Consider the following 21,644-nt stretch of genomic DNA (forward strand, 5'->3'; position numbering starts at 1 on the left):
TGAACATTTTCTGCTTACACCCCAATAGATTATCTTGCACACCTCTTGTTGTATGTGTCCGAGATTGAAAACCTTTGAAACAGTCAATATCTTCTACAAAAGATGAGTCCCCACTAAGGAAATGCAACCAGCACCACTGCAAACCCCTTAAAAAGGAAGAGAAAATTTTCATCACCAGTAGGTCTTTCATCTGAAGAAATATCCATTGAATAACTTAAATTCATTGTTAGCAAGATTTTACAAGATTCTTATTTCTTTCCATGTCAGTCTTCACAGTTGGAAGTGATCATAACAAGTATTGAATAATGAGGCAGCTTCCGAGGAGGCGAACCCACAGTCTGTTAAAATACTCGGTGCCAGGACCTGCCTAGGCATTCTGAGTGCTCATTAGAAGCTATTCTTTATTGATGTCATGCAATAATAAAGAAAAAAGCATGGCAGCTAAGTGGCGAATTTCCTCTTCCTACCCCCATCAGCAGCTTCCCTGGGAAGTAAAGGTCCACAGTGCTCTCTCCGCTCCTCCAGCTGGTAACCATAACCTTGGCTGTTACTCTGTCACACACCCATGCCATCTTCACTGCTTAATCTGGCAGCTTTTATTAATCCTGAAGCTGAACACCCAAGATGAGGGCATTCATTTTCTCATCTCACATAAAAGCGCTCATGATCACCTGAGCTGATGCTCTGTGCTGCTCAGCAAATTCTTCCTGGTTTCCTGCCCAGCATTCTTGATTCTCACCAGAAGCTGATCTAAACCTCCGTTCTCCTCACACCTCCATCCACACACTCCTGGCACAGTATCTTGCCTCCTACCTCACAGAGTAAATAGAAGTCAGCACAGCCACCTGCCTACTGAAGTAATAGCATTTACATATCTGCAATGGAGAGGCCAGTTCTCCATCCTGTGCTCTAATCTCATCCCATTCTGCCTCCCAGAGGCCCTCTCTTGATTATCCCATATTTCCCATATCTTGGACAGCCCCCTCCCTAATGATTCCTCCCCACCAGCCTTCTATAACTCCCCCTGTCTTATAGTCTGTTCAGGCTGCTATAACCAAGTTCCATAGACGGAGGTGGCTTCAACAACAGACATTGTGGAAGTGTGGGATCAGGGTGCTATCTGGTGAGGCTTCCTCTTTCAGGTTGCAGACCTACTTCTCATTGCATCCTCACATGATGGAAAGAGAGCAAGGAAGCTCCCTGGGGCCTCTTCTATGAGGGCAGTAATCCCATTCATGAGGGTTCCACCCTCACGGCCTAATCTGCTGGGAGGGCACAAATAGTCTATTGCATCTTCTGCCCATCTTGCAAGAGTAAAGAAAGTTATAGGGACACTTATTTATGGGGTCTCACATTCCTCTGCAGATATTGTCATGTCTCCTTTTTACAATACATCTTTTTTTTTTTTTACAATGCATCTTTTTTTTTTTAACAATACATCTTTTTTTTTTTTTTTTTTTTTTTTGAGACAGAGTCTTGCTCTGTCACCCAGGCTGGAGTGCAGTGGTGTGATCTCGGCTCACTGCAAGCTCTGCCTCCCGGGTTCATGCCATTCTCCTGCCTTAGCCTCTCGAGTAGCTGGGACTACAGGCCCCACCACCACACCCGGCTAATTTTTTATATTTTTTAGTAGAGACGGGATTTCACCGTGTTAGCCAGGATAGTCTTGATCTCCTGACCTAGTGATCTACCCGCCTCGGCCTCCCAAAGTGCTGGGATTACAGGCGTGAGCCACCGCGCCCGGCCACAATACATCTTAGTGAAAGGGGTGTCTGCTCTGTTTTCACTTCCTCATTTTCTGTTCACTTTTCAAATCACCCTAATCAAGCTTTCCCCATCTTTCCACTAAGAGTGTTCTTGCCATCGAAAACAATGTCTTCTTATTGCTAAAGCTAACAGGTATTTTCCAAGTCTTACCTTAGTTAACTTCTCGGAAGTATTAAGCATTGTTTATTTCCCCTTTCTAGAAACATTATCTTCGTTTAACTTTAGTAACAACTAATGCTTTTGTTTTCCTCCTACTTTCTATAAATTTTAAATTAGATTTCTTCATGGGCTCCCTTTTTTGGCCTGATCTTTATATATTGCAGTTTCTGAAGATTTCTCTTCTGGGCCTCACTCTGTTCTCTTCACCATTGTCTCTCCAGTGTCTGATACAGTACTCTTGATATCAGGTACTCAGTAAATAATACATACTCAATAAGTATATTCTCAAGGATTCAACTACAGTATCTATGCTGGCAATACCCAAATTTATATCTCCAGTCCAAACCATTCTGTAAACTGCTTTCTGACTCCTCAAACTCAATATCCAAAATCCAACCATCACTTTTTTCTACCAAAGATAATCTTTATTCCTGTGTTCTCTGTGTCTTTGAATATCATCACCCACCTATCCTCCCAATTCTAACTTAAACCAGATACTTCAGCGGCACAATCTCGGCTCACTGCAACCTCCGCCTTCCAGTTTCAAGCGATCCTCCCGCCTCAGCCTCCCAAATAGCTGGGAGTACAGGCATGCACCATCACATCTGGCTAATTTTTGTATTTTTAGTAGAGATGGGGTTTTGCCATGTTGGCCAAGCTGGTCTTGAACTCCAGACCTCAAGTGATCCGCCTGCTTTGGCCTCCCAAAGTACTGGGATTACAGGCGCGAGCCACTGTGCCCAGCCCCAAATACTTCTTGAATATCTTTGCTTTTGTCTGTCTCCACTGCTGACATCCTCTCTCAGGCCACAATCATCTTTTGCTTGGTTTTTTTGTAACCAACAAATCAGTCTCTTTGCTTTCAGTGTTGCCTGTTCCTATCTATTCCCCATGTACAAGCCAAACTGACTTTTCTTAAACTCGAATCTGAGCATATCATTCCTTTTGAAAGCCTTCAAAGGCTTCCCAGTCACTTCAGAATAAAGAAAAAACTCTTTTTTTTTTTTTTTTTTTTTTTTTTTTTTTTTTGAGACAGAGTTTTGTTCTTGTTGCCCAGGCTGGAGTGCAATGGCGCAATCTCGGCCCACTGCAACCTCTGCCTCCCAAGTTCAACAATTCTCCTGCCTCAGCCTCCCAAGTAGCTGGGATTACAGGTGCCCACCACCACGCCCAGCTAATTTTTTTGCATTTTTAGTAGAGACAGGGTTCACCACGTTGGCCAGGCTGTTCTCAAACTCCTGACCGCAAGTGATCTGCCCACCTTGGCCTCCCAAAGTGCTGGGATTACAGGCGTGAACCACCACACCCAGCCAGGAAAAACTCTTTCACGTGGCCTGTAAGACCCTTCCTGACTTGAACCTTGCCAATCTCTTCAACATCACCTCTCTCCATTCTCCATTGTAAACTGTGTGATCCAACTTCACCACAAAATATCTTTCTGTATCCTGCCATGCTATTTTGCCTCACCAACTCCTACTTTCATTTTTTTAATTCATATGGAGATCGATTTTTTGAGCACCTACTATGAGCCAAGTTATAGCTTAAATGTCATTTTAATTTCAAGCTAGTTTAGATGCCTCTCTTGATGTCCTTCCCAATGGTACCTACATAATTCTATCAGCACGCAAGGTGGTAATGCTCTGTGGGTCCCTGACTAGAGAGGGAGCCTGTCTTGTTCCATTTTCTATTCCCGAAGCCTTGCACATGACAATGGAAGGTCCTCAATGTCTGGTGAATAAATGAATGCGATGTTTGTTCCAAGAGCAAAAAAAGGGAGGAAAGGAAAAGCAGTCAATCTTTGACAAATTTTAGTAAAGGTTTCTGAGAAGTTCCTTAAGTAAGAATATAGGAGTCTATAGCTGGGCGCAGTGGCTCAGGCCTATAATCCCAGCACTTCGGGAGGCTGGGGTGGGCAGATTCAAGACCAGGTCAGGAGTTCAAGAGCAGCCTGACCAAGGTGGTGAAACCCCTGGCGTGGTGGCACATGCCTGTAATCCCAGCTACTGGGGAGGCTGAGGCAGGCGAATCACTTGAACCTGGGAGGCGGAGGTTGTAGTGAGCCGAGATCACACCAATGCACTCCAGCCGGGACGACCGGTGAGACTCCATCTCAAATTTGAAAAAAAGTATATATATATGTATATATATGAGTATACATTCTTCATTCATATATATACTTGAACTATCTGCTGTAAATTTGCTGAGCAGAAAATTCTAGTCCACAGCTCTATAGTGCAGGCTGATGAATATTAATGGTGATCTCAAAAGCAACTCAGTTCTCATTCCTGGGGTGCTGAGCATTCTCAATAAGAATCCGAGGACAGTGATTTAGCAGAGCATAGCCATGACTCTCTTTGAGTCCTTGCATTGAACTGTTGCCAGGTTAATGTTCACAAGCTTGCGTTTCTACAGACAGATATGGTTCATTAAACTTGATACAAAACCAGATATGTCAGCTGGGCGCAGTGGCTCACGCCTGTAATCCTAGCACTTTGGGAGGCTGAAACAGGTGGATCACGAGGTCAGGAGATCGGAACCATCCTGGCTAACACGGTGAAACCCCGTCTCTACTAAAAATACAAAACATTAGCCAGGCGTGGTGGCGGGCGCCTGTGTTCCCAGCTACTCGGGAGGCTGAGGCAGGAGAATGGTGTGAACCCGGGAGGCGGAGCTTACAGTGAGCTGAGATCGCGCCACTGCACACTCCAGCCTGGGGGATAGAGCGAGATTCTGTCTCAAAAAAAAAAAAAAAAAAAAAAAAAGATATGTCTTGTGTAGGTCATACATCAGAGCTGGGGGACAGTTGTATAGCCTGCATATCGATTGGAATAATAAAGTGAATGGTATTAATATTCAACGTTTTGGATGAATGTTTTTCATGATTGTAAGGTTAGTCAAAATGTCTTTAAATAGAGAGGGTCCATTTTAACAGCCTTTGTCTCTGTCCTTGAAACTCTTAAACTACTAAGTCGGGGGGGGTCTTTGATGTTTTTTAAAGAATGGTTTGAAGACCATCTGCATCAGAACCATCTGAGGAGCTGTAGTCAAAACTCAGATTTTCTAATCCCACTACAGATGTATGAAATAAGTATTGCTACTTGTAGAATTCTGGAATTTGCAATTTTTACAAGCATTTCAGGTCATTTCTAAATAGAGTAAAGTTGGAGAATCGGCTGGGTGCAATGGCCCACACTCATAATCCTAAAATTTTGGAAGGCTGAGGTAAACAGATCGCTTGAGCCCAGGAGTTGGAGACCAGACTGGGCAACATGGTGAAACCCCACCTCTGCGAAAAATACAAAAACTAGTCCCAGCTACTTGGGAGGCTGAGATAGGAGCATTGCTTGAACCCGGGACAGGGAGGTTGCAGTGAGCCAGTGAGCCATGATTCTGTCACTGAACTCCAGCCTGGGTGACAGAGCCAGACCCTGTCTCCAAAAAAAAAAAAAAGAAAAGAAAAGAAAAAGAAAGATATTGAATGCTTTAAAAATATATATATAAAGTTGGAGAATAATTCATGCAATCCAACTTCTTTGTTTCTCAGAAACATGAAATTACTTGTCTGGGCATTTTGAGAGTCAGTTTCAGCTACGCTGGCCCAGGGAGTTTTGTATTACTGTACACTGATTTTCCAGAAGATTTAGTAATCAGAATGACAAATTTTGGTGATGGGCAAGATGGGGCTCTTTGTAAGGGAGCAGATCATTGGGGAGCAGGATGAGAGGAAACCATCTTATCAAGCTGTCCATAACTTGCAGTGAACATTGGGCATGTATCTCAGGCTTTTCACTGGCAGTAATTATATTTGCTAAATTTTGAGTGCTATGCCAGGTGTTGGGCAGTGTGCCATTTGCCTTATCTGTGTTACCTATGTCAGGGCCAAGGGAAATCTTCCCTTTTGCCCTCTGAAGTTAGGCTGAAAATCACTGACAAGAGGCAGATGAATAGGAGAAAAGGCATACAAATGTATTTGATCATAGTTTTATGTGACATGGGAGCCTTCAGAACGAAGTTCCAAAGATACAGGGGGAACTTGTCTATGTTTATGCTTAGGTTTAACAAAATATGGACATCCATGTAGAAATATTATGTACAGCCTTACTGGGTTTCCCCACACAGTCTATTAGCATTAGATTACACCCTCTGCCTCTCTGTGCAGCCTTCCTTCCTGCTGGGAATGGGGCAGGATCCTCTCTGGAATAGGGGTCTTATGACCTACAGTCAGACAAGGTAGGTCAGATAATTTCTTTATGGCCAGTTTTTACACAGAAAGGCAGGGGGAAAGTGAGAGCAGTATTTTTAGATTTTATGGCTGGCTTTGGAGAAAAGGGGTTCTGGTTTCTGTGACCTTCTTTGGGGAAGACGGATTCTGGTTTCTACCAATAGCCTCAGGGGAGAGTGGGAGTGAGAGACAGGAGGGCAGAAGAAGGTCAGAGAGAAGCTTTTCCTTCTTAGGCTGCTTCTGAGGCCTTCATTTTGTGGTATTGTTTTCTGAGTCCCAAGATGTGCCTGAATTCTCAAAGCAACCTAGTATGTATTAATTACCTATCCCCATCACAGAGATGAGAAAACTGTGGCTCAGGAAGGTTAAGTAACTTGTTTGCAGCTAGGACCAGGACTCTTATCCTGGAAGTTTGATTCCAGAGCTCTACTTCTGGGTTTATATAGTAAAAGTAAAATAATATTGCTAGATAGGACAGTAGCCAGACTCATTCTAAAAATTAGTTCTAAAAATTGTATGATTCCACAAGTCTCGACCTAACCTGGTAAGAAATGCAGGAGCCTAAAAGATTTACCAGCTAAGACTATGGGATTCATTGGCCAATTGCAGTCTTGACCTGTACTGTCAATTCTCAAAAGCTGTGTTGTTTGACCTTCTTCTTGACTGTGTGAGTGTAGACAAATCACTTCCTATTTAAGGGTCTTAGTCTCCTCATGTGTAAAATTGGGGGAATCATACTGGAAGGCCCTTGGGTTTCCTTCAGGTTTGGCCATGCCTTTTTTTCTGATAAAGATCTTTGGTTTTGTCAACTATAGTCACTGTTCATGACTCTACGTGAGAGGTGAGAAACATATCATTGAGCCACATATAATTATTTCTGTGGAATTACAAAGGGCTTTCAAAAATGTGTTAGTGAATGTGTGACATTGATGTTTTACATTAGCTCCTCAATAAACTGACAAAATCAACTGAAAAGTTGGAAAAGGAAGATGAAAATTACTACCAAAAAAACATGGCGGGTTATTCTACCAGACTGAAATGGGAAAACACACTAGAGAACTGCTACCAGGTAAGTTATATATTCACATTTTTTTCTTCTTCTGTGGAGCTTTGTGTGACCTTGAAGATGGAGGTCAGATTACAGTGACAAGACCTGCCCTCTGTCTTAGCTATGAGCATCACACATATTGTGACTTTAGACAAACCACATTTCCTCTCATTGTTTCAATTTCTCCATGGATACAATTACCAGTGACAATTTATTGAATTTCATTGGCCAGAGTTTCTGCTCCTAATTCTTAGTGGACAGGATAGTACCCAGCTGACCTTAAAAAGTGCTGTCAAAGTGAAGTGTAAATTAAGGCTTAAGTGTTAGGTGCTTTGAAATTAGTTTTAGGCATAAGCGATGACTCATATGGTGATTGCTTATGGAGGTCAGGCATTGTGTTAGGCGCTGGAGATACAGAGCACTGAATAAAGTAACATCTCAATGCTTGAGATGTGCACATCTCAGTGGCAAAAGTAGACACATAAAGAAGGAATTGTGGCAAATTATCTGATAATAATGGGCAAAAGGTGTCAGCAAGCACATCACAAAAGGAGAAATCAAAATCATCAATAAACCTATGAAACAATGCTAGATTATTTGGCAAAAATTAGAACTTGACAATATCAAGTGTTGGTAAGAATGTTAGGAAACAAGAATTATTGTACCCCTGTAGGGGGAATAATTTAATGATATTTGGTGAAACTAAAATAAGCATGTACTTGCCGCAGCAGTTCCCTTTTTAGGCATATATCCTACAGAAAAATGTACATTTGTACTCCAAGGGTGATGCACAAGCATATTTATTGCAGAATTGTTTATAATTGCATGTGAGAAAAAACTGTACGCAATCTTCATACCCATCAAGAGAAGAATTACTCTTCAGATATGCTCGCATTTGGAAAATGAACTAATATCCATCAATGAAAAGTTAATTAAAACTATATTTAAACATGAATTAACCTCGAAAAACATGATGTTGAGGAAAAGGAATATACCACTTACACAATCTGTGTAAATCAAAATTCTTTTAAACTCATGCGCAAACTATACTGAGTTTATATGTGTGTGTTTGTAAACTTATACATGGAGACTGTCCCTGTGTTCAGTGGCAGAAATGGAGCCCATGGAGGGAATACAACAGAACTGCCAGAAACAGCCACGCAGCTCATGCACGGCCCCTGGTGAAGCAGTACCACCCCCAGGCTCAACATAAATATGACCAAATTAAATAACTATCAATTCTGGAGAGTAAGAACATGAATATTTTGGTTTTATTTTTCCCCACCTGTTTTAAGTTAAAAAAAAAAAAAATGTTTAAAGCAGATACGATTGGAGAAAGCCATGATCTAATGGCCAGCCTGGAACAAGTACTTGGTGCTCAGTGCTCCTCTTTTAGGCTGTGCTAAGCACATTCATGTGCTTCTGTTTTGTATTAATCACGACATTATGAGGACATTGAGGCTGGAAAGATGAAGCGATGAGCCTGAGATGGTTTAAGATTCAGCCTGGGCTGCACGCCTGTAATCCCAGCACTTTGGGAGGCCGAGGAGGACGGATCATGAGGTCAGGAGATCAAGACCATCCTGGCTAACACGGTGAAACCCCGTCTCTACTAAAAATACAAAAAATTAGCCGGGTGTGGTGGTGGGAGCCTGTAGTCCCAGCTACTCAGGAGGCTGAGGCAGGAGAAGGGCATGAACCCGGGAGGCAGAGCTTGCAGTGAGCCGAGATCGCGCCACTGCACTCTAGCCTGGGCGACAGAGCAAGACTCCATCTCAAAAAAAAAAAAAAAAAAAAAAAAAAAAAAAAGATTCAGCCTGGACCTCTGCGCTATGCTCCTGCCCCATTGAAAACTGGGAGAGCAAAGGCTATATGGCAGGCAGAAACCCAACGGCTGCATTTACATCTCTTGCAATTCAACCACTCAGAGCAGGATAGATGCAGAATTAGAGAAGAAAGGGGAAATTAAAGGAGAGATGAAAACTTGGGTTAAAGAGAGGAACAAATGAGAAAAAATTCCTTAATTTACACCTTTGAACATAAGCTCCTGGTACTCTCCTTGCTTATGCTAGATAGATTTTAGATGAAGGTGATGAGAAAAGGTCAGGGATTTAAATTCTAACTTTATTCATTTGAAATCTGGCTCTGCAACCTGGGCTCTGATCTTGCCTCACCTCACCTCATCACTTCCTGATGAAGCCGTGGTCTTTCCACTGAGGTCAGCTTCCTTGGATGGCCCTGTTAGGAGTTGGGAGAGACATTTCTGCTCCCACTCCATCTTCCAGGCACCTACCCTTCAAGGGCTATGAGAAAAATATTTCACCTCAGTGTCTCTATCCTCGTCACCCTTCTACCTATATCGCAGCAATGGGAGATAAATGGGTCCTACCTAGTGTAGCTGATAACTAGCCTGCCTTCAATATATGTTAGGGAAGGCTATGATTATCTTCATTATCAGAAGCTCTTACTACGCCTCTCCTTCGTCTCAGTTTCCTTTCCTCCTGTTAAGATCCTCTACATCTTTCCCCTACAACCATCACTCCCCCTTCTCAGCATTCCCAGTGTTTATATTGAAGCATCATGGAAATTATCTCTTTTCTTACAGTCTTCCTGATAGTAACAAGGTATACATTCATTTACATTTCAAAAGGCATCTTTCAACTTCAGCTCTAAAAATATTTAAGACCTAGTTTAGTTTTTTTCTTCCTTCTTTCTTTCTTTCTTTCTTTCTTTTGTTTGTTAGAATCCAAGTCACATGGAATGTCTACTCATCATAATGTCCTTGAGGAAGAGCATTTTCTTTCTGCCTCTTGCGTCCTGGATTTTTGCTACCTCTATGCTGGAGGCCACCAGTGTTTCAGTCCCTGTCCTTTTTAGTTCATGCAGCTTCTTTTACCCCACCTTCCTCTGAGTTCTCTCCTGCCTCCTGAGAGCCATCTCAAGCCCATTAGCCACAACTTGAGATGACTTCTGTCAAGTCACTCTTGCTTCACTTGAACCCTCAATAATGATGCCCTTAGTTGGTATTTCCTGGGCTTGTGTCTATACCAGCAGGTCATTGACTCACATATTACTCTATGTATGCCATATTTGGTGTGTGTTTATGACACTCAAGTGTCTAATGTTAGATTCATGAAGACATATAACAAAAACAGCCTGAACTGACTCAAAGAGGAATTTTATTATAAGTGTGAGAGATGGAAATGGGACAGTTAGGGTCTCTCAGTTTCATTTTTTCTCTATTCTTTCACCGTTCTTCTGTATAAATGGAACATAAGAATTCATTTTAGGGTCCTATGAAGTGTCCTCTTATTCCTTTTTACTTTACAGATTGGGTTTACAAATTCTTTCAGAGAACATGCATTGAACTACATTCAAGGCAGTGTAGTAGATACTGTGAGAAATATTGTAAAGCCTCAAATGTGACTATAAGTAATGAAACCAATTCCACAAACTACATATCAAAATTAGTCTTATTACTTCACAATCATACTATATTCTAGCCACATCCTACCCTCCAAGAAGAAACAATTCAGATGATAGAAATAATCTATATTTTTCACAATAATAACCATACTACCAAGAATTACAAAGAATCAAATGCTTGGTACTGAAGTACTTACTCAAGGAATTATTTTTAAAAGCCATTTGCAATATGTGTCAAGAGCCTTAAAAATATTCCCTTTCTCAACCAGTGTTCCTCCTCTAAATCCCAGAACACAGAAAATGATTCAGTGGCTGCTTTCTCAGTTCTCCCAAGGATGGCACTTGAGTAGTCCCACTCTAGATGAGACGAATGACAACTCATTACATAAAATGGACGCCTCAGGACAGTAGGGCTTCATTCTTTCCTAGGACTCTGTTGAAAAAGGTAATTTCCTTTCTATAAATCTGTCTTGAGGAAGTAGCTGACAAACCAGACACAGATTTCTATTTGAAACACGTTAAAGGCAGCAAACATCCCAAATGTCCAACATTAAAGGGATGACCAAGTGAATAAACACACCTGCACCATGGATGCTTATGAAATAATTAAAGTGGTATTTTCAGAGACTAATGGCACGGGAAACTGTTCACATGTACGGTTAAGTAGAAAAAACAGAATTTCGAATTTGAATAATTTGATAGATAACTAGAAGATAAAATCATACATATACACATACCTAGACTGAAATATATCAATATGTTAATAGCAGTCACTTCTGGGTGGAAGAATTATGATTTTAAAATGTATTTTTTGTGGGCCTTTGTGGCCCTAGGACAATGTCTCAAAGCACCTGGGGTGCTTAAAAGTCAGATTCCTGAGCACCTCCCTAGACCTGGGAGCCTCTAAATCAATCAGAACCTCTGAATGATTATAAAGAGGGGGTCTAGATATTCTAAAGTTTGAGAGTCCCCACTCTAGAAAGAGCATATTTCTTTTATCAGTTCTATGAGAGTCATTTAAATGAAAACAAAATCCCTTTGACCTCTTCCTGTAGTACCAGCCCAAAGGCTAGGACAGCAAGAACTGGAAGGAACGAATGAAGAACAAATTGTCATGATGCTTGGGCCCCAGACAGGCTCTAAATCTGCTGAAATCTGAATCTTTCTGGATAACTCCTTGACCACACTTTGTTCATATATACTATTGTGGAACCTCAAGAGGACAGTTTGAGGTCCTCCAGAGTATCTTGTTTCTCTACCACCTATTTTATATAAAAAGAACAATAGAAAGCAACAAATCATTAAAGGAGATATGGATCTCTCCTTTGCACAGTGGAATTTATTTCCTCCCCTTTTTGTGAGCAAACATAGATCATTTTAATGATTTCCCTGAAATGTAATTAAAATCTGCTAAGCATTACCATGTCACTAAGGAACACTGGTTATTCTAGTCTCAGATTGATGTTAGTGGTTCAGCACTTGTCAAAGTGTAAAGAAACACCTGCCCACTAGGGATGCAATATGTTCTAAAACCTGGCTTTTATTTTCTCTTGTCTCTTGCTCATAGGCTAAAACGGAAGAGCTGATTTCTAGATCTTTTTCTATAGGGTAAGGACCTCTTCTTTTTGAAGATTGTCACATAGGAGATCCAAACAACTGAGCAGAATTTGTTTTACTTATTTGTTATGAGGCATATCGATTCTGCCTTTTAAGAAGCAAAACATTTGATAGGTTGTTCTGTGTCTTTAATCCTTTATCTGGGAAACAGAAGGGTAGACGGCCACATTCAAATGACTGGTGCCTGCAATTTTGTGAAAGCCTCAGGGGACTGCCAGCATAAACAAATCCATTTGACTCCCATTGATGTATGAAAATTGAGCAGCTACAGAGGCAACTAAGAAGATTGCCATGGGGGCATGGCTCCAGACTTCCAATCCAAATGTCAGGACACTTGGTACAAAAGCTAAAGTTGCATGTGATTGGCACAGATGTTCATAGTTACTGCCTGAGCCTTTTACTACTTTCATTTACAAGCAGTGTTAAATGACTATATACCAAAAAACAAAATGTGGTATATGCATACCATGGAATATTATTCAGCCAAAAAGAAGGGAATTCCGCCACATGCTACAACATGGATGAACCTTGCAGACATTATGCTAAGTGAAATAGCCACATGCAAAAGAACAAGTAGTGTATGGTTCCTCTTGTAAGAGGTATCAAGAGTAGTTAAATTCATAGAGACAGAAAGTAGAATGGTGGTTGCCAGGGGATGCAGAGCGTAGAAAATGAGAAGTTGTTGTTTCATGGGTACGGTTTACTTTTGCAAGATGAAAAAAGTTGTAGAGATGAATTATGGTGATGGTTGCACAATAATGTGAATGCACTTAATGACACTGAAATGGATGCCTAAGGTGGATAAAATGGCATGTCATATTATGTAAATTTTGCCATAATTAAAAGTATATAAAGAAATTTAAAATAATTTTAATCACCATATACCATAGATGAATTAACAACACAGGGATATACCATACTGGATCAGGCCAATGGGCTCCTGTAGGAATGCCAAGAGGTGAGCAAGGAGAACCCAATGATCTTTGTGACTCTCCATTCTCACCTCTCTTGCACTGCCAAGGGCCTTGAGACATACCCATCTTTCTTCTTCCCTATGGTCGTGTTACCCACCAATTTCTCCAAAGCCTTGCTCATGAAAGATGATTGCTGGTGCTCTTTGTGGGATGGAGGAGTTGGGATGGTGGGTATGAGAGCAACTGAGCTGGCCTTCTCTGGATAAAAGGATGAATGCCCAGGCCTTGTTTTTTTTTTTTTTTCTTTCTTTTTTTTTTGAGATGGAATCTCACTCTGTTGCACAGGCTGGAGTGCAGTGGCATGATCTCAGCTCACTGCAACCGCCACCTCCCAGGTCCAAGCGATTCTCCTGCCTCAGCCTCCTGAGTAGCTGGGACGACAGGCGCCCGCCACCATGCCTGGCTAATTTTTGTATTTTTAGTAGAGACGGGGTTTTGCCATGTTGGGCAGGCTGGCCTTGAACTCCTGACCTCAGGTAGTCCACCTGTCTCAGCCTCCCAAAATGCTGGGATTATAGGCATGAGCCACGGCGCCTAGCCAGGCCTTATTTTTACGAAAAAAAAAGAAAAAAAAGATGGGAAGAATTTTGTCTTGGACACCTGCCATCTCCATCAAAGCCCAAACTCCCCTGGGCACATACCCAGCAGCCTTACACTGCCCCCACATGGCCTTGGAATCTCCCTGCATACTCTGCCTGACCCAGCCTTCTATAACAGTGCTTAGTTGCTAAACCTTTCTGCCCTCTGTAAAAACCACCAGTCAGCAACTCAATTGGCATGGGTCTAATAAGTAACATTTTCTAATTTTTTTTTTTTTTTTGAGACAGAGTTTCACTTTTGTCGCCCAGGCTGGAGTGCAGTAGCACGATCTCAGCTCACTGCAAACTTCGCCTCCTGGGTTCAAGCAATTCTGCCTCAACCTCCTGAGTAGCTGGGATTACAGGCGTGTGCCACCATGCCTGGCTAATTTTTGTATTTTTAGTAGAGATAAGGTTTCACCATGTTGGCTGGGCTGGTTTCAAACTCCTGACCTCAGGTGATCCTCCCGCCCTGGCCTCCCAAAGTGCTGGGATTATAGGCGTGAGCCACTGCACCCGGCCTCTAAAATGTTAATAGCTAACAAGGCAAATGTGATTCCCCTCACTTTCTTATTTACCCTTCCTACCTAAAAGTCATAAGTCTAATAATGAAACTTCTGTCATCTCACACAAAATAAAGAGGCTATGTGCCTACCTGCAAACAGTGGACTCTGACTCCCAGGCCTAATTTTAGGTAGAATTATAAATTGGTCAGACTTTGGGATTCTTCTCTTGTCAAATAACCTCCTTAAACAGAGAATTTGTGGCCTGTCATTCTCTTCCCTGGAGAGACTAGCAGAATGCCTTGAATGTACTATAAACAATTCTAAAACTATTGGGTGTCTCAATGCATTTCCAAGACATGGATATGGGATTTCCTGGGCTTCACCCTCTGGAATTCTTCCCAATCTTTTTTTTTTTTTTTTTTTTTTTTTTTTTTTTGGTAAAAACAAGGCCTGGCTAGGCACGGTGGCTCATGCCTGTAATCCCAGCACTTTGGGAGGCCGAGACGGGTGGACCACCTGAGGTCAGGAGTTCAAGGCCAGCCTGCCCAACATGGCGAAACCCCGTCTCTACTAAAATTCTCTGGAATTCTCTGGAATCCATGACTGTGTCTCAAATGCTTCCTTTTCTTCTTTTCTCTCCCTTCCTTGTAAACTTAGGTAACCCACAGCATCTGCCTATATGCCTTTTGGGTCAAAAGAGCCTGGGGAAAGTGTGTGAGTTAAATTACTCTTAAAGGAGTGATTTAAGATACCAAGACACATTCCTCTCCTGGAAATCTCCCTCCACTGTGGTTTGGATATGACATAGTCAAGAGGCTAATCATGAGACTTTGTTCAGTCTGTCTTCAGGTGTGTCAGTGTTTGATGAGTGACTTCCGTTTTGCATAACAAATGGCTGATCTTACCCCAATTTTCATTCTTTTCAGAGCATTCTGGAGCTGGAGAAGGAAAGAATTCAACTTTTATGCAATAACTTAAACCAGTACAGCCAACATATTTCTCTTTTTGGCCAAACCCTGACCACAGTGAGTAGAGACGATCTCTCCATTTCTGGTATGCCTGGTAAGAAGGGGCAGAAACCTTTCTTCAACAGCCTTACCTTATTCTGCTCCCCTTGGCATTGCAGTGCCACACGCAGATTCACTGTGCTATCAGCAAGATTGACATTGAAAAAGATATGCAGGCTCTAATGGAAGAAACTGCAATTTTATCTACAGAAAACAAATCTGAGTTCCTGTTAACGGATTACTTTGTGAGTATGAAATGGAAAAAAAGTTACATTAATGGAGAATCTTAGGTACTGAGGGACTTATATTGAAAAAATTGAAAGCAAATATCATGTTTTATAAATGAAAATGATTTCTCATACCCCATATAAATTAAAAAAACCCAGCATTCTAGTTTACAAACTGTACAATGGAAACATATCTTTGGTATTTTCCAGAAGTAAAGAAAGTCAAGCAGGGTTTTAAACAGAAGCTTCATATTCGGTCTTCTATAAAAGTAGTGCCAGGCAGACATGTTTCAATGACCTACAATTAATCACTGTATATCACGTGGTGCTTAAATTGATTGTCTGCACAAATTGCTGTGCAACAAATTACCACTCCCCACCCCCACCAAAATAATGGCTTAAAACAAACGTATTATCTCATAGTTTATGTGGGTCAGGAATTCAGTTGTGTCTTAGCCAGGTGTCTCTGAACCCCTCCCAAGGCTGCAGTCAAGGTATCAGGTTGGGCTGCAGACATCTCCAGGCTCCTCCTGCAGAAGACTCACTTCCAAGCTGACTCACAGGGCTGTTGGCAGGCCTCCAGTCCTCGCTGCTGTTGGTTGGAGATATCATTTTCTTGCCACGTGGGTCTCTCCATGTCTCAGCCTGCTCCCCGCAAAATGAGTGATCAAGACAGACAGAGCCAGAGTGCCCAAGAAATTATAATCTTTTGTAAGCTAATCTCAGAAGTGACATCTCATATTCTATTTGCTAGAAGCAAGTCAATAAGTGCAGCCCATACTCAAAGGTGGGTGTGAGGGAAGATCACCCAAAGGCATGGGTTCTAGAAGTGGGAGTCACTATCAGTATTTTTCATGGTCCCTTCCCTTGAAAACCTCGGACCAGATTATCGGAGGCTTACTTTGATGGCACTTGAGTGATTCTACTGTGGGTGTTTTTGCTGCAAACTGGTCAGTGTACCTGGTGAAAGCCCAAGCATGTTGCCTCTTTGCTGTCTTGGGGCAAATTATTTGTCCTTCTGGGTCAAGCCTCAAAGATTTTGGCCTCTGCTCTCCTCTTGATATTCTTAATTGTGTTCTAGGAACTGATTATTAATTACCAAAATCTGCAGAAAGAATGCCTGATAGCGTTTCCCTAGGTCCTCTGCCATATTTTATTGAGGATTTCAAGCTCCAGATTAGGGATGTCACTCTTCTCTGATATGGAGAACAAGCCCACTGGTCATGTCCTCCATAGGATTAGAAGTACAGCCAAAGCTGACCTCCCTGGACCTCTGATCAGGCAACAAGAGGGTAGAAGGGAGAGGTGGTTAGATCGGGCACTGCAGTAAATCCTGATTGGCTTTCCCTTTCCCCACCCTTCAGACAGCAGCAAATGACCAGCTATTTTTTACTGAGTCTTTTTTTTCCTACCCTGGCAAAGGAGAAGTATATTAGCAATATCAATGTCTGTTCAACACAGAAACAAGGTAGAAATGGAAGTGGAAATGATTTGATTACATGGAGAAAGTGCTTTTTTTCTTCCAAATAATGGAGGCAGGGCCTGAGATGGAAAAATGCACAATAAAATAAATCTATTTTCTTACAAAGAATAATAAAAATGCCCCTATCAAATAACTTGTCAATAAAATGAGTTATTCTCCTTGAAAATTTGACTAGGGTTCTACCAAAGTGTAAGGAGGCAGCCATGATGACTTCTCATTTATTGGCATGTTCAGGGAAATTTTTGGTTTCTATAAAACTTCACTGTGTCAGAACTCACAACCATGAATCTGTTGTCTAAGAGAAAGGACTGTGTCTCAAAATGAGTGAATAGTATTTTCTTGACATCTTTAAGGCAAAGCACCCCAATGTCCGACTTTTATAGTCATTGTCAATAAGTGTAGGCTGGTTTTTATCCAGTGTTATGAAATTTACATGGACCAGGGACAACAAAGAGACCAATCTGAGTGCAAAACTTGGAGGGCTGGTGACCTGGTGAAAATATTTGTAAGGTTACCATAAATGCCATGTTCAAAAGATTGTATGTGTAATTTTATACGCCTCCTCCAGTACTGACCTTCTTCCTAACAAATCTTCAGAAGAGAAGGACAAATGTAACAACAGTTAAATGATGGCAATATACCCCATCCTGAAATTGACCCAGGAGAAATCTATCCCTGGAAATACATGTTTAAACAATAGATGTCCCCAAACAAACCAAGGGAAGCCTTGGACTGGTACGGGAGCTATGTTATGACTTGCATTCCTTCGACAGGGAAGGACTAATGGTTTTAGTTAGGCATCTTAGCAGTTTAGTCAGAGTTTACTTGCGGGTGTGACGTCAGCTTGCGCCTCAGCTGTGGGCTGACACGTGAAGGAGTGGTAGAGAATTTGGGGTCAGCTTGGGCCTTCTTTTATTTATCTGTGTCGCAGGTAAAATGAGGAACATAAAACCAACCATTGAGTTGTAGGAGTTGCATGTAATAAATAATACAAAGAAATATTTATTTATTTATTTATTTTGAGACGGAGTCTCGCTCTGTGGCTCAGGCTGGAGTGTAGTGGCACGTTGTCAGCTCACTGCAACCTCTGCCTCCCGGGTCCCAGTGATTCTCCCACCCCAGCCTCCCAAGTAGCTGTGATTACAGGTACACACCACCACGCCCAGCTAATGTTTTGTATTTTTAGTAGACAGAGCGTTTCACCATGTTGGCCAGGCTGGTCTCGAACTCCTGACCTCAAGTGATCCACCCACCTTGGCCTCCCAAAGTGCTGGGATTACAGGTGGGAACCACCGCACCTGGCCTAGAATATAAAGAAACTTTTGTAATGTGCAATGAAAAATATGTAAATAAAGTATTTTTATCTGTATATGTTTTTATAGAGGCTATTCCCTTTGCTCTAATCCTCACACTTCTTGTTTGTGAAGCTCCATCTAAAGGTAATCTCTCAGCCAGGATCCTAATTTTTCTCCTTCCTTATCAGAGAAGCCTGCATCCTCCCCTCCCACCTTGAGTCATTAGTTTCCCCCTCTTTCTCCATGGGTTTCTGTCCCTCTGCCACACTCATGTTTAGCAACCTCCTCACTCCAACCCTACCATCCTGTTCTTTTTTTTTATTCAATCCTTGAAATAATGCATGTGAAAGCTCAGATATCATGAATGATTCCTCATAGCCTATGTGATAAAATTCCTACATCAGCCCTCAGATCTAGGCTTAACTCCCTGAACAATTTTTTCTTCCACTATTTTTTTTGCTCATGCAACAGGTGTCTTTATTGTTCCTGACACATTTCCCACAGTCCTCCCCCAGCCCTTTGCTCCAGCCGTTTCTCCTGCCTGGAGTGCCCTTTGCCATCTTTCCTTGACTAGACAGTTACGTCTTCTTGCCTCCTCGAAGCTGTCAGCTGCCTGCACTCGTGGTGTCTGTACCATTCGTGAATGCATGTGGTCTTGTATTGCTAGTTTCTTTAATGTTATGCTTCAAGGCCTAACTAAATCATAAACCCATTCTGGAAAGAGCATATGTGTTTTAGCTCACATCTTCCCAGTACTGAGCCAACACAGAACTCAGTCAAAATGTCTTCCACTCCTGAGGCAGTCATAGCCTGAAACATATACATGATATTACATTTTGGCCATTAAAGGACTCTAACTTGAACAAAGGTAAATAAGGAAGCAGTAAGTATACAACAAATAGATTTATCAAGAAAATGAAATAGCTATAGCAAGGGTCCATCCTCAAAGAACAATCTGCTCTATTAAAAAGTGCTCGGCCATGTGCCTTACAAGTTGTGAACAAGACAATATTTTCTCATTCATCAGGTCTCGAACAGGTAGGACAATGTGTGTAAAACTAAAGATTATCCTGCTTTATAAAAATTTTTTTTCTTTTATAAAGTTAAAATTAAATGCAGCCAGTGGAAGTATCAGAATGGACAGGGAATAGCAACTCTTACTAATTCTTCCCCCTTGTTAGACATCCTTCTTTTTTCCTAAAGGAAGAAGATCCTAACAGTGCAATGGATAAAGAGAGACGAAAGTCTTTACTAAAACCAAAATTATTGAGACTGCAGAGAGACATTGAAAAAGCCTCAAAAGACAAGGAAGGTGTGTAACCATCTCTTTGAATGGCCAGAAAAGGGACCATATGATGCTCAGAGGTTTCATTCAGAGTTAGGATTAATCTGCTTTTGCTATTTGGCAGGGGTCTTCTCATTTAAAGAACCATATATCAAACTTCAGTTGTGTGAACAAAAAAAAAAAAAGTTGAAGGAAAAAGAAAGCCAAAAAAAAAAAAAAAGGAAAATCACATTTTGGTCTATTTATGAAACCTATATAAGTATTATACTACTATTTTCAGAAATGTAGCATTTTAATTGTGTTTCTGAAATTGGCTAGAATGAGAGATAATGTGTTTGGTTTAAAACATGGTCAACCAACAGTGCACAAGAGTTTTGGAGGAGTTTTTTGGTTTGTTTCTTTTGACTTTTGAAACAATGTAAAAATCATTCAAATTAAATTCTGTACGTAGAAGTTAGGCATGTTAGACTGTGAAGCAGCTCTAAAGCAACAAGGATGACAAAAACACATTTGTGATTCTGATGTCTACATAGTGGCTTGTTTTATATGGACCACAATAACTCACTGCAATGGAATATTAGAGAGCAAATTCAAGATAGAAAATATTTAGTGATGTAAATACCATAATGAGGAAGAAGCCAACATTGTGTAACTGTTAGCAATTGCGAGAATGGGTCAACTGAAAGAAATTCAAAATCTCATCTGGAAAAATAACAATCAAGATGCTTTAAGCACCAGCATTTCTCAAATTTCATTAAGTGAAGAGAAAGGTAAACAAACAGTTCATTTATCATTCAGTCAAATTTATTAAGAACTACCTGCAGAGACTCCCTCAGCCATTTAAGAAATCCTACTGGTGGCTGGGTGCTGTGGCTCACGCCTATAATCCTAACACTTTGGGAAGCCAAGGCGGGTGGATCATAAGGTCAGGCGCTGGAGACCAGTTTGGCCAACATGATGAAACTGTGTCTCTGCTAAAAATACACAAATTAGCCAGACATGGTGGCATACACCTGTAATCCCAGCTACTCGAGAGACTGAGGGAGGAGAATTGCTTGAACTTGGGAGGCAGAGGTTGCAGTGAGCCGAGATCGTGCCATTGCACTCCAGCCCGGGTGACAGAGCAAGACTCCGTCTTAAAAAAAAAAAATCTCACTGGTATCACTTCTAGGCTCCCTTTAAGAGTGACTGACTCCCGGCTGTGTTCCACTGAGACAGTGTGAAAGGTGACTGAGAACATGATTTCATTTTCAGGCCTGGAACGAATGCTTAAAACGTACTCCAGCAACTCCTCCTTCTCTGATGCAAAGAGCCAGAAAGACACAGCAGCGCTAATGGATGAGGTAAATGTTTGCAGAGTGCAGTTTCCTAGGTTTAGTGGTGAAAAGGGTTATTTTTAGAATACTTGTTTCTGGTCCACTTGGCCTTGTTTGCCTTTCCTTTCTCATGACATAGAACAATCTAGTGGGGGAGTTTATAGGGTCAGCTTCATAAGTCATTTGAGGGATCTGGAAAAATCCAACTACCTAGAAATGTTTGCTTTGGTGTCCTAGGAAAATAATTGTGTCTAAAATAGTATTCTCCAAACAGTCGTTCTTTGAGGGCCTAGAAACCATGTGCACTCTAACCCAGTTAAGAAAAGTGACAGGAAACAAAGGATCTGCATTTAGAAAGGCCTGTAGTTAGATTTAGCTCTGCTGTTTACAGGGACCTGGGGCAACTTTAGTTTTCTCATCTGCAAAATGGGAATATTGGTACTTTACCTCATGGGGCTTTTGTGAGGGTGAAATATTATTTACTAAATACTAGCACAATGCTCACACGAGGAGCTCAAAAACTAGTAATTTTTATTAAGATGGTATTTTCCATTCATCCCTCTGCTGATCTCAGGGTTATCAGAGATTAACAGGAGAAAGGAAAGACGTGGTTGCAGAGGGAAGAGGGCAGTTTGGGGTGTGAGGCAAAATCTTGGGAAACCAGAAGTAACTCTGGGGGAAAAGTTCTTTGAGGGTGGGAATTGGGGTGGTGAGATGGTAGAAGAGGCAGGGAG

General features: G+C 41.5%; 1 protein-coding gene across 2 annotated transcripts in view; it reads left to right on the forward strand.

Annotated features, from left to right (window-relative positions):
• NOSTRIN (nitric oxide synthase trafficking) overlaps positions 1–21,644 on the forward strand; it is a 63,403-nt gene that overhangs the window by 34,261 nt on the left and 7,498 nt on the right. For both annotated transcript variants that reach the window (XM_030803470.1, XM_030803471.1), the window contains 5 exons: positions 7,092–7,217; positions 15,224–15,322; positions 15,424–15,549; positions 19,513–19,621; positions 20,849–20,937. In XM_030803470.1, coding sequence (XP_030659330.1) covers positions 7,092–7,217; positions 15,224–15,322; positions 15,424–15,549; positions 19,513–19,621; positions 20,849–20,937 — 549 coding nt within the window. The remainder of the gene's footprint in view (positions 1–7,091; positions 7,218–15,223; positions 15,323–15,423; positions 15,550–19,512; positions 19,622–20,848; positions 20,938–21,644) is intronic.

Source organism: Nomascus leucogenys, chromosome 22a (assembly GCF_006542625.1).
Source record: "Nomascus leucogenys isolate Asia chromosome 22a, Asia_NLE_v1, whole genome shotgun sequence".
Classification (NCBI taxonomy): domain Eukaryota; kingdom Metazoa; phylum Chordata; class Mammalia; order Primates; family Hylobatidae; genus Nomascus; species Nomascus leucogenys.